Genomic DNA, 14,256 nt, shown 5'->3' with positions numbered 1-14,256 from the left:
ATTCCGACATTATTGTTTTATAGATGGCCGAACACGTCCCAAAACAGAGCCGGCCCAGCCGGTATGTGGGGATGAGCAACCTGGAGAAGTACGAGGTGCTTCAACAGCTGGGCCAGGGTACGTTCGGGATGGTTTTCAAGGCGCGCCAAAAAAGCACAGGCAAGCTTGTCGCCCTTAAAAAACTTATTGTCCATGACTCGAAGGACGGGTTCCCCATCACGGCGTTTCGAGAAATCACGATCATGAAGCAGTTCAGACACGTGAACGTGCTGCAGCTAATAGACATGATTCACGAGAACTCGCAGGATACGAAGAAACCCGGCTTTTTCTACACAGTCACACCATACATCAGCTCGGACCTGAATGGGCTACTCAACAACCCACGGGTCAGGCTCACCAACCCGCAAATCAAATGTATTATGAAACAGATTTTACACGGAATCGACTACATTCACAATCAGCATTATCTGCACAGAGACATAAAGACAGCCAACATTCTGCTAGACTGGTTTGGCGTGGTGAAAATCGCCGACTTTGGACTTGCAAGAGGGTACCACGGCCCGGCTCCTGTGGATGCGGCTGCCGGTGCCGGCGGAGGTCTGGTGGAGTACACGGGGCTAGTGGTGACACGTTGGTATCGACCCCCCGAGCTGCTGCTGGGAGAACGAAAATACACAACAGCAGTGGATATGTGGGGAATCGGATGTGTTCTGGGCGAAATGTACAAGAAGAAGCCTATTCTGGAAGGAAAAAGTGACCTGGACCAAGCAGACCTGATTTTCAAGCTTCTAGGAAGCCCCACGCCGGACAACTTTCCGAACGCAGACGTGATCAACAGAAATGGCGTCAACTTACATGTGGACTACCCGCGCACCCTTGAAAGCGAGTTCGGAGCGATCATGACACCGGCGGCAGTGCGACTGCTTTCAGGATTGCTGACCATGGACCCACGCAGGCGGTTCAACGCTGCTAAGGCCTTGGAGTCGGATTTCTTCAAAATGGAGCCGGTGGCCTGTCTTCCCGAAGAGCTGCCCAAATTTGAGGAAAGTCACGAACAAGACATCAAACGATACAAGGAAGAAAAGAAACGTGCCAATGAGTCCATCGGGTCAGGAAGACCGCCTAATAGGTCCCTGGACCACTCGCACTATGGAGCTGACTACGAAACTCCTCGCAAGAGGAGGGATCTTGCGCATGACAGCCGCTGGAGAGGAGAGAGGCGTGGCTGGGGAGGAAACAGAGATTGGAGTCGCGACTGGGGCCGCGATTGGGGCCGCGACTACTCGCGGGAGCCAAGAGACTACAGAGACTACAAGGGCCCACGCGAATTCCACGGAAGTCGTCCTTGGCAGAACCAGGATTATCGCGACACCAGAGGCCACTGGGGGGATGGTCCCCGCGCAAACGGCGGCCCACATCCATACAAAAGAAACCCACAGGACAGAACCAGCAGCAGCCTGTATGCCCAGACGGAGAAAACTAGCCTCAGCGCAGTTAAGGACTATCTAATCGATAAGAAAAAGGAGGGAGGAGCAGATCCGACGGCGAAAAGATGAAGCACAAGCAGTACCGAATGTGCTCATTTAGACATTTGGATCCGTTTTAGCTGGTTTAGGCGGTTTGTACATTTTCTGAAAATCACAGCGCTGATTAACAGCGAAGCCGTGGATATAATGACAAACCAGTAGTCTTTTTCTTCCACAATGTTTTCTAAATTCATGCCGTAGACACCAGCTATGAACAGCAGGCTGCCGAAGCTCAGCAGACAAATGCTGAACCGCAGACCCAACAGCATGAGCTGGTTTCGATTGGAGTCGAGGATAATGTTGATGATCTCCTCTGTAGTCCGCACGTTGCTTATCGAGGACTCCACAGTCTGCACAATGGCATCGCAATGCAGAGAGTAAGACTCGAGAAGCATTTCCACCTCTTCGTGTTCGCGCGCCGTCCGCTTGTGGCCGAGTTTTTTATCTGTGAGATACAGTTCCACCAACTCGTCGTCATGGGCCAGCATTTCGTCAATAAGGTCTCTAATCAGAGTGGCCTTCTGCTGGAACTGTTGCAGTTTCTTGGACACTAGTAGCAGATACTTTAGTTTGGTCATGTCGACGTCGCTTTCGAGCTCTTTCAGTATGCCATTTACCACGGTGACATGCACTTTCATTTCTGAGTTGAGGTTATCTATCACGTTCATAAAGATGGCTTCCAGGGCGCGAATTTCGTAGGGAAGCGAGTCGTCTGCTTGGTTGCGCAGTTTCTGTGAGAGCGTGGAAATTAGCTGGTCACTGGAAAACGACTGGTCGTAATTGAATAGCACGACGGAATCTGCCTTGATCAGCGCCCGGATATGCAAGATGGTGAGCAGGATCGAGTTTTCGCGCACTAAAATAGACGGAACGATGTCGTCGTAGCCCTTATCAATTTTGCGGAGGTCACGGGGCAGTAGGTCATGTTTCAGAATCAGCTGTGCCTTTTTGACATCGGATGCGATCTTTTTGAACTTTCCGTTCGAGTCAAAGACTATGCATTTGAACAGAACTGTGTTCGTGGTGGGAGCGAGCAGTTTGGGCGCCAGCGACCGCTGCAAAACAAAGCTGTCAATGTTGCGAAGAGGACGAAAGTTGCCGAACCAGCGAATTCCTCGCAGGCACGGTAGTCTGGAGAACATGATAAAATATAATGATAAAAAATAATCTCGAAAATATTTTTTTATGTCTCCCGAACAGTTTGAGGTGTACGAGGAACTGGGTCGTGGGGCATTCGGCGCGGTCTACCGCGCTTTCGACAAGGAATCCAGGAAAATGGTGGCTGTCAAACAGGTCGATTTGGAAAACGCAGATGAGCTGAACGAGATACAGCAGGAAATCAAGATCCTGTCTACGTGCCAGCATGCAAACATCACTCGCTACTATGGCTGTTTCCTGAAGGGATACAAGCTGTGGATCATCATGGAGCTTATGGACGGCGGATCATGCTCAGAACTGCTGATTTCCGGGCCATTTGGAGAGAAAGCTATTAGCTACATTTTGCACGAGCTGCTACACGCTCTCGTGTATTTGCACGAAAACGGCAAGATCCACCGGGACTTCAAGGCCGCCAACGTGTTGTTGAGCCTGAAAGGAGATGTGAAAATTGCTGACTTTGGAGTCGCGACCCAGTTGTCCAACAACATGTCTAAAAGAAACACTTTTGTGGGCACGCCGTACTGGATGGCTCCTGAAATTATTCTCCACCAGCCATACACGTATTCTGCAGATATTTGGTCGCTGGGTATTACGGCAATCGAGCTAGCATACGGCAAGCCGCCCTTGTCGCAATACCATCCGTTTGATGTGCTCTTCAGAATTGCAGAGGACCCAGCTCCGGAGCTGGACTCAAGCTTCAGTAAGGAGTTCAGGAATTTTGTGAACGTCTGTTTGAATAAAGAGTCAATGCAACGGCCGTCGGCCAAAGAGCTCCTCAGACATCCATTCATCCTCTCCGGGGCCAAGGCCGACCGCTCGGAAATTGTCAAGCTGATTAAGCGCAAGCACGAATGGGACCTTGAAACAGGCAACACCGAAAAACGCTACTATACGCCAACTTTGGAGGAGGAGACGCCTCCTTTATTTGACATAACGTTGAAGGAGGAACCTGCAGGTACACTGAAACCAGGACCACTCCACAAAGTTCCGTTGTCGCCGATAAAACGCAGTTCCAGTGAGAACGGAGACCAAGAGCTGAAAAAAACTCTTAATCGCATACTGAACCAGTCATTCAACAAGATAAACGAGAAACACAACCTTTCGACGTCGCAATACGACCAGTTAGTACTGTTTCAAAAGACAATGATGGAGTCGATCGCGCTCAGCCCCGATGAACAGTACCGAGAGGTGTTTTGTAAATACTTTAAGCTGGTGATGAAGAAAATTATGACGACAGATAACGAGCAGCTCAAGGACAAACTAATACCCAAAAACCTGGAAAAAGAACGTCCTCGCGACGAAGTCGAAGAGCTGCTGTATACTAGGTGGGCTGAAAATATGATCGAGCGCTGGAGGAACGAACATTAATATTGAAAGCTACGTATTCTGCATAATCTCAATGGACAATTGAAGACCCTGTATTTTGTTGACGAGGTCGTCAAACATTGGCTTCTGAATAACCACAGCAGTACCCACTGACTGAACTGGCTTTTGAGCCACCGCCTCAGAAAACTCGTAGTCGACACAGGGAGTTCCGGAGACCTTTTGAGAGGAGGACGGAACAGAGGGATTGGCAGTCCTGGAATGTTTGGAGGGATCGAGAGTCCTAAAAGAAGCAGGTGGGATAGAGTCAGACGGCTTGGAGACAGCGTTGGTGTCAGCTTTGGCAGGCTCTGGACGTCTAACAGGCTCCTGAGTTTCAGCGGGCTCCGAGATCTCCTCACGCTCTGGAGCCTCAACACGCTTCAAGCTCTCCAATGATTTCAAGGCCATAGTCGACTTCGACTGCTCCACTAGAGTAACCTCAGCCATCTTGGAGACAGGGCGTTTCGGCTCCATATTCTGTTTAGGAACAATCGTAGTGAAAAGTCTGAAAATCATATCGATCTTGACAAGCTCTGCAACCGAGAAAACAGGGCCAAGGGTCAGCTTTCCGTTGCTTACAGTATTGAGGTCTCTGAGGTCTGCAAGCTCCTCCATTATCTCGTCTACATGCCAGCAGAACGACATCATCCACGGAATCAAGAAAGAAATGTACTTATCATTGAAAACCAGGACACGGGTCTGGTCATCGGACTCCTCTTCATTTTCAGACCCACCGAACCCGACTCTGGTCTCCCAGTTACGAAAGCACATAAGCATAGGCCGTGTCTTCTTTTTGGTGAGCTCCTTTAGAACTTTAACGGCGTAAGCCCTGATTTTTTTTGGTTGATATTCAAGCTCAAATTTCTCCATAGTTGGTTGCTACCATATCGTCTGAACGTGTCAATTTATACAGCTCTAGAGATGGCTGGACTAACTGTCTACAGACACAGTTCTTGCTCGCAGGAAGTGGCTGGGACGAAATGGCACGATTGCATGTTGAAAAGTGACTCGTCACTTATTAAATTGAATACCAGCCAGCTTTGACTGCAGCTCCTGTATATGGTTGGAGGATGAAGACGCAGATCCCACAGAAGGCTTCTTTGCAGGAACGGGTGGCTTCTGCTTGGAGCCAATTGCTTCGGCCACCTCTGAGTTCGACAGCTTTTTAGGAACCGGGGGCTTGGATTTTGCAGATAGATGTGTGGGTTTGGATGGTGGAGGCGGGGCCGATGAGCCAATTTCTGGGCGAGGAAGAGTCGGCGGCGGAGTAGGAACCGTTCTTGAAGCCGGCTTTGGATACCGTGTGGATGGTGCTGGCGGAGTTTTGACGGTTTTATCAAGGCTCTCTTTTCTGGGAACAGGAGGTGGAGGCTGTAATTTCGAGATGTCAGGGAGCTCAAATTTCTTGGGCTGTTCTGTAGGCTCCGAATTGACTCTTGACGGAAGCTCTGGCCTGGTGCCCGTGCTGGAAGGAGACATGACCGACGACGCTGAGGATGATGATGCAACCATCGATGCGTTCTGGTGCGCGCTCATTTTTGCGCGCTGCTGCGACTCTTCCTTCATTTTCTGCAGTCTTTTCTTGAGTTCGCGCTCCTTTTCAATCTTGCGCTGCTCATCTTCAGTCAAGCGAGCTTTGGGAGGAGGAGGACCATATTTGGATATGTCGAACTCCATCAACGACTGCTTGAACTTGGGCTCCTCGACAGGGGGCAAACCGTTCTTTTTCTCTGGCGCCACTGGTTCCTGGGCTTCTGGAAGATACACCTGTGTTGGAACTGGCGTTGCTGCTGGTACTGGTGCCGGTGCCGGCGCCGATGCCACCGGGCCAGAAGGCAGGCTCACAACAGAAGCGCTAGTCGGTGTTGAGGTCGTTGGTGTAGCAGCGTATGGAGCGGAGTTCTGAGGAGGAGAGATTATGGCAGGTCTGGAATAGTCCCTTGTGGGCACTGGAGCTGGAAGCGGTGATGGTGCTGGTTCGGGCTGGGGGGTGGGCTGCTGGACGGGATTCTGTGACAAAGGAACCGGTTGAGCCATTGGCTGGGATGACCCGTACTGCGTCGGCTGCTGAGAAACAGCCTGGATAGGTTCTTGCGCCGTAGCTGGCGGTGTTGGTTGTTGAATTATCGCCGGCTGGACTGGCTGAACAAAAGCTTGTTGCTGGTTCGGCTGGTTCGGCCAAGTCTGCGTCTGGGGTTGGTATTGCACCGACGGCTGATATGCCACGGTTGGCTGATATTGCTGCTGAGGAGCGTATTGTTGGACGGGCTGGACGGGCTGGACAGGCTGTGCAACAGGTACGTAGACGGTCTGCTGCTGGAGAGGCGCCTGCTGGAATTGAGTAGAATACTGGGCCGCCTGCGGCTGTTCGCAGGTCACGGCCTGGGCGGGCATCTGGGAGGGCACCTGGACATACTCTTGCGGATGATTAGGCTGTGGTTGACCAGCAACGGCAACATGTTTTGGCGGCGGTGGAAAAGAATGCGGGTCTCTGACCTGTGGGATAGGAGGAGGACTTTGGGAACCTTCTTCGTCTTCTTTCCCGGATTGGCCAGAATTCTTGTTCTTATTGTTTTTGTAGGCCGTTTTGCCAGCATGATAGCCATACTTAGACACTGCCACTGTTGCATGACCTGCCCCCTTAAGGGCGGCCAGACCACCGGCTTTGATGGTGTCCTTGTTGTTGTCCCAAAATGACATGACTTAACTGAACACTGCCAGAACAAAATATAATTTATACTATGCGGTCTGTTATTTTTCCACGCGTTTTATTTATGCGATGTCAAGAATACTGCTGAATAATAACTTCAAACTGCTCAAGGTGCGCAGTTTGGGCCACGAATCGGTGGTCGACCGATTGTGTTACGACGAGCTGGGCTCCAACACCGAAGTGGCAGACTTTAAGAAAAAAATCGTCTCTGCCATACTAGCAAATGAACTGTACAAGTCGCACAATTCGGGGCTGCTTATACCCACAAGCTCCCGTTTCTATAGTAACGGGCGACTCATGAGCGACAAGCCGGACTTTGCAGATGTGCACCGACATCTGGAGCTGAAATTGCGGATCAAGGAGTTTGAGTGCGAGGAGAGACATCTCAAGATGGGCGCCATCAGATTCAAGCTGCTCAACGTCATACCATACCAGCTCATGATTTTCATCGAGATCGAGCCAGGAACAGTCTTGCTGATGGCCCGAATGCTGCCAAAACTGTACCATGTCGCAACAGACTTTTTGGTGAACGACGTTGGATCTCTGATCAGTCCGGTGGAACTCAGCGACGATTTTCTCAAAGACACACTCAACGCCACAATCGAAGAGCTTGGCTCGTCGTTGGTCGGCGATCTGGAGCTGGCGTTCGCAAACATCAAAACAACTAATAATGCGCTCAATCAAATAATCATCAATGTTCCAGCGAGCGACGTGGACAAGTTTCCAAAAACCGATTTCACTACGTCCCTGTTCAAGTACCTCCGCAAAAGCACTGCGCTGGACTTCGAACGGCTGAAACTCACAAAAATCCGATGCAATCTGTATTTATTTCTGTCCGAAGGGCGTCTTCGGTTCACCAACGAACTTTCCTTTGCTCCGTTTTTCGATGAGTCCGACCCGCGGCCCTCGCTGTGGCCATTTGTGCTGTCAATATGCGACCTGTGTATGTCCAAATAAATTAGGTTGTCTGGTTCAACTTGTCGAAGTCGAAATCAAAACTAGACCCGCAGCCGCAACTGGTTTTGGTGTACGGGCTGTCTACCACTTTGAATTGCGAACCAATCAGCTCGTGCACATAATCGATTTTTGAATCTCGTAAAATTTCAAGACTCGTTTTGTCTATCAGAACTCGGGCCCCGTCTCGCACGAAAAGGGAATCGTCTTCGGGATGGAAATCATTCATATCCGATAGTTTGAGGTGGTACTGAAATCCGTGACATCCGCCACTTTCCACTTGAACTCGTAATGCGAGCTTGTCATTTTGTTCCTCGTTGGCGATCTCGTTCAGTTTCTCGGCCGCTGAACGAGTGATGGCAACGAACAAGGGCATATTGTTATGGTCAGAAAAGTGTTGGTTCTGTACTTTTGTCTTTGTAAAGTCCACTAAGGGGGACGAATAGTAGCGTAATGTAAGAGTTGGTCGACTCACAAGAGGCATAGTCCTCAGGCTGGAACGAATCAAGCGTCCAAACATAATTAGTAATTTATTTGCTTATATTTTTTTCCCCAGAGACCTAATTTAATCAAGTCTGTCGCGACGATGGCCCTTTTTTTTAATAAATCAGGCTACTTACCCCAGATAATTGTTACACCTGATTATTATATACAATGGAAAAACAGCTACCAGATACCAAGCTATACGAGTCTCTGGTGGAGACAAAATCATTGGAACAGCTGCGAAACAACGCAGATTCTCTACTCTCGACCATCAAGCTATTTGACATGTATCCTACCACCGATCCCATCTGCTACGATCACCTTAACTCCCTGGTGCCCGTTTTCAGCGCACGCTCACCAGGATCTATCATGCTGATAGGCTCAGAGGTGGACTTTGGCTACTCGCTGATCTACCTCGGAAACTTGCTCCGTAAAACAGATATCCCCTTTGTGCTCCACGGATTTTTCGATTACTTTTCTCTCACCGAGGATACCCGAAAATTGGTGCAATATTTAGTCGATCTATCCGGGATATCGCAAATCAAGGTCCATTTTGCAAAAGACCTCGAGGACTATCTCATCTACCATCCGGTCGACACAGACTGGATACTTGTGAATCATATCTCTCCACAGAGGGACCTCACAATATTGAGAACGATGGAATCGGTAAGCCTTGTACAGCCGGGAACCGTGGTTGCGAGAGTGAACTGTCCGGCTGAATGCCGCGACAAGTTCTACGAGTATCTTCTGGGAGCCCCCGTGTATAAGCGGACTTTGAACGAGCACATAGGGGGTCGCAAACAGGGCAGATGGAATCTGGTTTACGAAAAAATCTCCAACACTTATGACAAATACGACCCTATCCTCACAGTATGTGTGGACCTTTTAAATGCATAATTATTATTTCTTTGTTTAGAATATTTCCCAAATATGTCTACCGAATATACGTCCACCGTACGAGATCAGAACATAGTAATATTTCATCTTCCCTACGGCCCACCGTTTAGACTCTCGGCGCTCAAATATGTCTGTTTTCTGGTTTGCGGGATAGCCAACTTGTGGCCATGGAACTGCTTCTTATCAGCATCCGAATATTTTCAAGACAGTTTTAGCAGCAAGCCAGTGTTGGCCAACACATATTCCTCCTCTATGATGACGATATCCACGCTTGCGTCGGCATCGTTCAATCTGTATCTATCTCAGAAGCAAAAAGGGGCAGACTACAGATTTAGACTAAACATGGGCAACATGCTGCAGGCAGCAGTGTTCCTCTTGCTCACCATATCAACACTCATCAAGAACAAGCCGGCGGTGCTGTACTTCGTATACGTGATGATGAGCGTTTTTGTCAGCTCCTGCGCCACATCGTTTGCTCAAGTTGGAGTGCTGGCTTTGGTGAACCTCGAGGGCCCAATCTATGCCAATGCGAATGTTGTGGGAAACGCGGTTGCAGGCGTGCTTCCATCCATCTCGCTGATCGCATCCATTTTGTTGAGTAAGACGCAAAGCGATAGAGATAAAGAAGTATTCAACTACTTCTTCACAAGTTTCTGCATAGAATTTCTTGCGCTCGGTTTGATATGGATCACGTACAGATACAAAGCCAAAGCTGGTCAGTTCCAGACGCTTTCCAGCAATTCCACCTTAGAAATAGACGACGAGTCAACGCTCGAGCCCGACGAAGAACACGTCTCGTTCCGCGAGCTCTGGGATATCCTGAAATACGTCCAGATCACAATCTTCCTAACCTTGTCTTTGACCCTCACGTTCCCTGTTTTTGCCTCCAATGTGCTTTCAGACAAGATAGATAAGAAGTATTTCGTTCCGGTCGCGTTTCTCCTCTGGAACCTGGGCGATCTCGGAGGCCGTGTCATCACTGCGTCACCGTGGTTTGTTCTTGAGGACCAGCGCAAGATGATAGTCTACGCCTCTTTGCGTGTCCTGTTTATCCCCTTATTTATGATGTGCAATCTACAAGGCAGAGGAGGTGTGTTTGGCGATTTTCCCTATCTGCTGCTGCAGCTACTCTTTGGACTTTCGAATGGACAGCTATTTTCCTCAGCTTTTATGACAATGGGCGTTCTGCTCACTCGCGATAAAGAAAAGAAAGCCGCTGGGGGATTCACGGCGTTCCTTATCAATGTGGCCCTACTTTTTGGCAGTGTCGTTAGTTACGTCTTTGTGTATCTGGTGAGTGCATAGATTAATGAGTATTTACACCAACTGCTTTCTCGAGCCTTGGAAGAAAAACTTGACGACAAGCACTTGGAATGCGGCCATGCTGCACATGAGAACGACGTCGAAAATCGAGAACCAGAAAATACGGCTCTCGGTGGACTTCACAGTCGACTGGTTTCTGTTGTTTCTGGTCTTGTAGTATTGAAGAGTGTTGGACAGCTGGCCCAGCTTCGACTCGATTCTGAGCACAGACGACTGCATTCCCTCAACAGCAGTGTTTTCTGCTGGCGCGTTTGGGAGAGAGGCCTTGAAGTCGTCGTCGTCCCTGATTTCGAAATCAACAACCTTTTCGGCAAACGTAGACATTTCGTTCGAGAAGCAGAACTCGTATTCCCCGATGGCGTCGGCCGTGAAAATGTAGTCGCCCTGTCTTTGTTTCTGTTCCTGGGCAATCACTCTTCCGCCAGGGGCTTTGATTGTGTAGTCGACGTCGAACGAACCTCCAGCCTGGACGGCGAAATAGTAGCCAATATTGGCTTTTGGTTTCTGGTTAAAAATGTAGAAACAAGCCTTTTCGTTCGGCTGCAATGCGAATGTGAGCGCAGTGGCTGAAACGTAGCTCAGCAAGCTGGCGAGAAGCAACAGTCTAGACAACATTTGAATAAACAAGAAAAAACAAGAATATTTTTAGAATCGCGACGCGTGCGGGCTCGTAATAGTCTGATCCCATCACTGGCAGTGAGCGCGTTGCGTAGAAGAGACCTATGATGGAGGCCGATTGCTGATACTGTGTAGCTGGCCACTGGCTATGGACTACAATTGTAACCGTTCTAGCGGCACGGTGTTACTTAATTCGTCGACAGTATTACCTGTCATTTCACTGTCCTCTGCTATTTATTTTTTCAGCAAAAACTTGTTTATTTTCTAGTGTTCGCCATGAGGTTCTTGTTGATTTCCCTGCTGCTGCTTGTGCCAACATTTGCTCATGTGGCCCTTTTGCCGCCAAGAGGCAAGCAATGCTTTTTCGAGGTGCTGAAGGCTCAAGACGAGCTTGCCGTCACGTTCCAGATCGGTGACCGTGCCAAGGACTCGACCGAACAACTCACAGCCGATTTTTGGATCAAGAGTCCTTCGGGCAGAATCCTGGAGAAGCTGAGTGACGTATCGCATGGCGAGGTTCAGATCAAGGCAAACGAGCCTGGAAAGTTCGAGTACTGCTTCTCGAACGAGGGCTCGTCCCTGCAGACAAAAGACGTGTCTTTCAACGTCCACGGCGTCGTCTATGTGGATGTGAACGACAACTCTGACGACAACCTTGACTCCTCCGTGAGAAAGCTTATGGAACTGGTCTACGATGTCAAGAACGAGCAGAACTACATTGTGGTGAGAGAGAGAACACACAGAAACACGGCAGAGAGCACCAACAGCAGGGTGAAGTACTGGTCTGTCTTCCAGCTCATTGTTGTCATTCTGAACTCTATTTTCCAGGTCTTCTACCTCAAGAGATTCTTCGAGGTCAAGACCGCTGTGTAATGAGGAAATAGCCAAGATAATATGTATACATCCGGTAGAGTGCAGTCTAGGCGGTCTTCATACCATTGAGTGTTTTAAGACGGCATTGAGAGAACCTCCGCGCAACGTCCATTTTCCGGTTCGTTGGTCTCGCTTTTCATCCATCCCTACACCATTTTTTTTTCTACAATGTCGTCAAGAACGTTCTACCCGCAGACCCCGGTCGAATTCAACTCCAGCCTCATTTCGTCGCTGGACAGCTCTGCAGAGACTAACTACTCGAGACAGCAAGTGTCTGCACAGGTTGTCGAGCGAGAGGTGGGCAAAAAATTAAAAGAATTGGAAAACAACAAACTCGCAAAACTCGACACAAAACTCTCGTCTCTGCTCCTTCCCAATGAAGACCAAGGTGTGAGCGTCGCTTCAGTGAACGAGAAGCTGAATGAGGCTGCCGAAAAGCTGAAAAAGCTCAACGATGCAAAACCCGTCAAGTCCAAGGCTCTTGTTGACGCGGAAACTGCCGTGGCCAACTGCATTAAAATTAATAGAGACAAACCCCTGAACTGCTGGGACGAGGTGGAGCAGTTTAAACAGCTTGCAACTAGAAAGTAAATACGATTTCTCCGCTATCTAGAGTGTATCAAATTCATTACTTTTATATTCCAACAGCCTTGTACATCAAAATCAAAGCAGAGTCACCCTCTCCACCACCGGCGAGAGCCTCGATCTTGTCGCGACTCACAACAGTCACCTTATCGTCATTGAATTTGTGCCAGTTCTCGCCTGTTGGATCCTGCTGGTCCTTGGCAAAGCATTGGTAGTGGCCAGAATCGGCAGACGAGCCCTGATGCGCAATCACGCTAATCAGCTCGTACAGAGACGAAGGGTTCTCGCCAGAGGCAGGGTCGTATGAGTCGGGCAGAGCAGTTTTGAAGTTGTCTGCCCATTTCTGCCTGAGTTTCTCAAGCTCCTCTTTCTGCTGGACGTACTGCTCCCTTGTGGTGAGATCAGCAGATTTCTTCGTTTTCTTGAAAGCTCTGCTCTCCTCTTCATTCTGCTTCTCAACCTTGTAAATAGCGTCTCTGACCTTTGCCTTGTCCTCCTTGATGCCCTCGTCAACAAGGTCTATCAAGTCCAATTGGAATGGGAATTGAACTTTACGCAGGATCTTCGACTTTTTCCCCGTGTCTCTTTTCCAGAAGAACCGAACAAAATGTATGTTCAAGTACTTAGGGAGACGCGTGATTTTGCGAGAAATTTCGTATGTGCTGTTTCTTCCCAGCGACTCGTTATGTTTCTCTATGGTCTCCTTCAAGTTGCTCATCAATCCGTCTTTCAAAAAATTGGTGTTGATGGTAATATGACAGGCCAGCTTCATCGCGTCCTCGTAACCGTAGACAGGTTCTTCAGAGGTTTCCAAGCAGCGGGTAGCAGTTTTGAACTCGACCTTGAAAAACTGGTCCAGTCCACTAAACTGCCCCAAGATAACACTCAAGATCTGAGAGTACGCCTCCTCCGCGTCCTGCTGCTTGTAAAACCCGCTCTCGTCTCGCTCGCTAAACTGAGGAAAGCTGAGACGCATTGTTGTGAGAAAGTTCAGCGGCGTGATCTTCTTGTTATGGTGGCTCATCTTGTCAAAAAGCTCTTTCAGGTGAAACACGAGATTTTGCTCGACACCAGTACCGTTCTTTGTATAATTTTCCAAACGGCTTCTTAGCTCGTCCACAACAAACAAAGACTGAAGTGACGAGTTAAGGTAGCACGTGTTTCCCAGATTGACCAGCCCTGAGGGCTCATTATTTGGATTGAAATTGAGATCTTTGGGATCTAAGTCCTCCACGAACTTGACGTCTTGTTTTGGAGCTTCCAACGGCGCATCGGCCGACCCCAACACCATGATTGTCTGGTTTGGCTTCAAATTGAAGCTCTTTAGGTCGCTGTCATCCTTCAATTGGCCACCTTTCAGCAGTACCTTCTGTCTTTCAGGTGGAACATTCGTCAGCGAGTAGATCTGATGCTTGAATGTCAATCCACTTTCCGACAAGTCCACAGTGACAGGATATGTTTTTCCGGCATGCTTCACGTTCACTGGTATTAGATTTTCAGGGTCCGACTTACCTTGAATCGACATGACGACTATGAGGGCAAAAATAAATAAAAATAAAAGAATTACGTGCATAGTTTATGCACCGCGTAGCAGAGATGTGAACTTTCGCCACCGGGAAAAGGAGAATGGCATCGCCCATGGTGGAAGGGCGGGGTCCGCGCCTTGCAGTGGACGGGCTGCAGTCAGCGAGGAGCAGGCTGTGTGTCTTTTGCCGCCACGCTCTCCGCTGAGTGCTCGAGCGCTTATGTAATCAAGCTGTCAGT

General features: G+C 49.0%; 13 protein-coding genes across 13 annotated transcripts; 7 read left to right on the top strand and 6 right to left on the bottom strand.

The window, feature by feature from the left end:
- Positions 1-23: 23 nt before the first annotated feature.
- Positions 24-1,556, top strand: KL911_004500 (uncharacterized protein; the record flags this gene model as incomplete). The annotated part of the gene is made up of 1 exon (XM_043199799.1): positions 24-1,556. The coding sequence occupies one exon, from the start codon at positions 24-26 to the stop codon at positions 1,554-1,556; it is 1,533 nt and encodes a 510-aa protein (XP_043052696.1).
- Positions 1,557-1,579: 23 nt separating this feature from the next.
- On the bottom strand, positions 1,580-2,668 carry KL911_004499 (uncharacterized protein; the record flags this gene model as incomplete). The annotated part of the gene is made up of 1 exon (XM_043199796.1): positions 1,580-2,668. The coding sequence occupies one exon, from the start codon at positions 2,666-2,668 to the stop codon at positions 1,580-1,582; it is 1,089 nt and encodes a 362-aa protein (XP_043052695.1).
- A 43-nt stretch (positions 2,669-2,711) lies between these two features.
- Positions 2,712-4,052, top strand: KL911_004498 (uncharacterized protein; the record flags this gene model as incomplete). The annotated part of the gene is made up of 1 exon (XM_043199795.1): positions 2,712-4,052. The coding sequence occupies one exon, from the start codon at positions 2,712-2,714 to the stop codon at positions 4,050-4,052; it is 1,341 nt and encodes a 446-aa protein (XP_043052694.1).
- Positions 4,053-4,061: 9 nt separating this feature from the next.
- Positions 4,062-4,919, bottom strand: KL911_004497 (uncharacterized protein; the record flags this gene model as incomplete). Its single annotated transcript, XM_043199794.1, has 1 exon — positions 4,062-4,919. The coding sequence occupies one exon, from the start codon at positions 4,917-4,919 to the stop codon at positions 4,062-4,064; it is 858 nt and encodes a 285-aa protein (XP_043052693.1).
- Positions 4,920-5,060: 141 nt separating this feature from the next.
- Positions 5,061-6,749, bottom strand: KL911_004496 (uncharacterized protein; the record flags this gene model as incomplete). The annotated part of the gene is made up of 1 exon (XM_043199793.1): positions 5,061-6,749. One exon carries the CDS (start codon positions 6,747-6,749, stop codon positions 5,061-5,063), a length of 1,689 nt encoding a protein of 562 aa, XP_043052692.1.
- Positions 6,750-6,828: 79 nt separating this feature from the next.
- On the top strand, positions 6,829-7,716 carry KL911_004495 (uncharacterized protein; the record flags this gene model as incomplete). The annotated part of the gene is made up of 1 exon (XM_043199792.1): positions 6,829-7,716. The coding sequence occupies one exon, from the start codon at positions 6,829-6,831 to the stop codon at positions 7,714-7,716; it is 888 nt and encodes a 295-aa protein (XP_043052691.1).
- Position 7,717: 1 nt separating this feature from the next.
- On the bottom strand, positions 7,718-8,233 carry KL911_004494 (uncharacterized protein; the record flags this gene model as incomplete). Its single annotated transcript, XM_043199791.1, has 1 exon — positions 7,718-8,233. One exon carries the CDS (start codon positions 8,231-8,233, stop codon positions 7,718-7,720), a length of 516 nt encoding a protein of 171 aa, XP_043052690.1.
- A 134-nt stretch (positions 8,234-8,367) lies between these two features.
- On the top strand, positions 8,368-9,093 carry KL911_004493 (uncharacterized protein; the record flags this gene model as incomplete). Its single annotated transcript, XM_043199790.1, has 1 exon — positions 8,368-9,093. The coding sequence occupies one exon, from the start codon at positions 8,368-8,370 to the stop codon at positions 9,091-9,093; it is 726 nt and encodes a 241-aa protein (XP_043052689.1).
- Positions 9,094-9,126: 33 nt separating this feature from the next.
- Positions 9,127-10,398, top strand: KL911_004492 (uncharacterized protein; the record flags this gene model as incomplete). The annotated part of the gene is made up of 1 exon (XM_043199789.1): positions 9,127-10,398. The coding sequence occupies one exon, from the start codon at positions 9,127-9,129 to the stop codon at positions 10,396-10,398; it is 1,272 nt and encodes a 423-aa protein (XP_043052688.1).
- Positions 10,399-10,410: 12 nt separating this feature from the next.
- KL911_004491 (uncharacterized protein) lies at positions 10,411-11,031 on the bottom strand (the record flags this gene model as incomplete). Its single annotated transcript, XM_043199788.1, has 1 exon — positions 10,411-11,031. The coding sequence occupies one exon, from the start codon at positions 11,029-11,031 to the stop codon at positions 10,411-10,413; it is 621 nt and encodes a 206-aa protein (XP_043052687.1).
- Positions 11,032-11,310: 279 nt separating this feature from the next.
- Positions 11,311-11,907, top strand: KL911_004490 (uncharacterized protein; the record flags this gene model as incomplete). Its single annotated transcript, XM_043199787.1, has 1 exon — positions 11,311-11,907. One exon carries the CDS (start codon positions 11,311-11,313, stop codon positions 11,905-11,907), a length of 597 nt encoding a protein of 198 aa, XP_043052686.1.
- Positions 11,908-12,075: 168 nt separating this feature from the next.
- KL911_004489 (uncharacterized protein) lies at positions 12,076-12,498 on the top strand (the record flags this gene model as incomplete). The annotated part of the gene is made up of 1 exon (XM_043199785.1): positions 12,076-12,498. One exon carries the CDS (start codon positions 12,076-12,078, stop codon positions 12,496-12,498), a length of 423 nt encoding a protein of 140 aa, XP_043052685.1.
- Positions 12,499-12,541: 43 nt separating this feature from the next.
- On the bottom strand, positions 12,542-14,017 carry KL911_004488 (uncharacterized protein; the record flags this gene model as incomplete). The annotated part of the gene is made up of 1 exon (XM_043199784.1): positions 12,542-14,017. One exon carries the CDS (start codon positions 14,015-14,017, stop codon positions 12,542-12,544), a length of 1,476 nt encoding a protein of 491 aa, XP_043052684.1.
- Between the last annotated feature and the right edge of the window lie 239 nt (positions 14,018-14,256).

This window comes from Ogataea haglerorum (genome assembly GCF_019207285.1).
Source record: "Ogataea haglerorum isolate 81-453-3 chromosome Unknown 81-453-3_NODE_14_length_230722_cov_96.824488, whole genome shotgun sequence".
NCBI classification, from domain to species: domain Eukaryota; kingdom Fungi; phylum Ascomycota; class Pichiomycetes; order Pichiales; family Pichiaceae; genus Ogataea; species Ogataea haglerorum.
The sequence above is the reverse complement of the archived record's forward strand: the minus strand, read 5'-3'. Positions and strand labels throughout refer to the sequence as shown.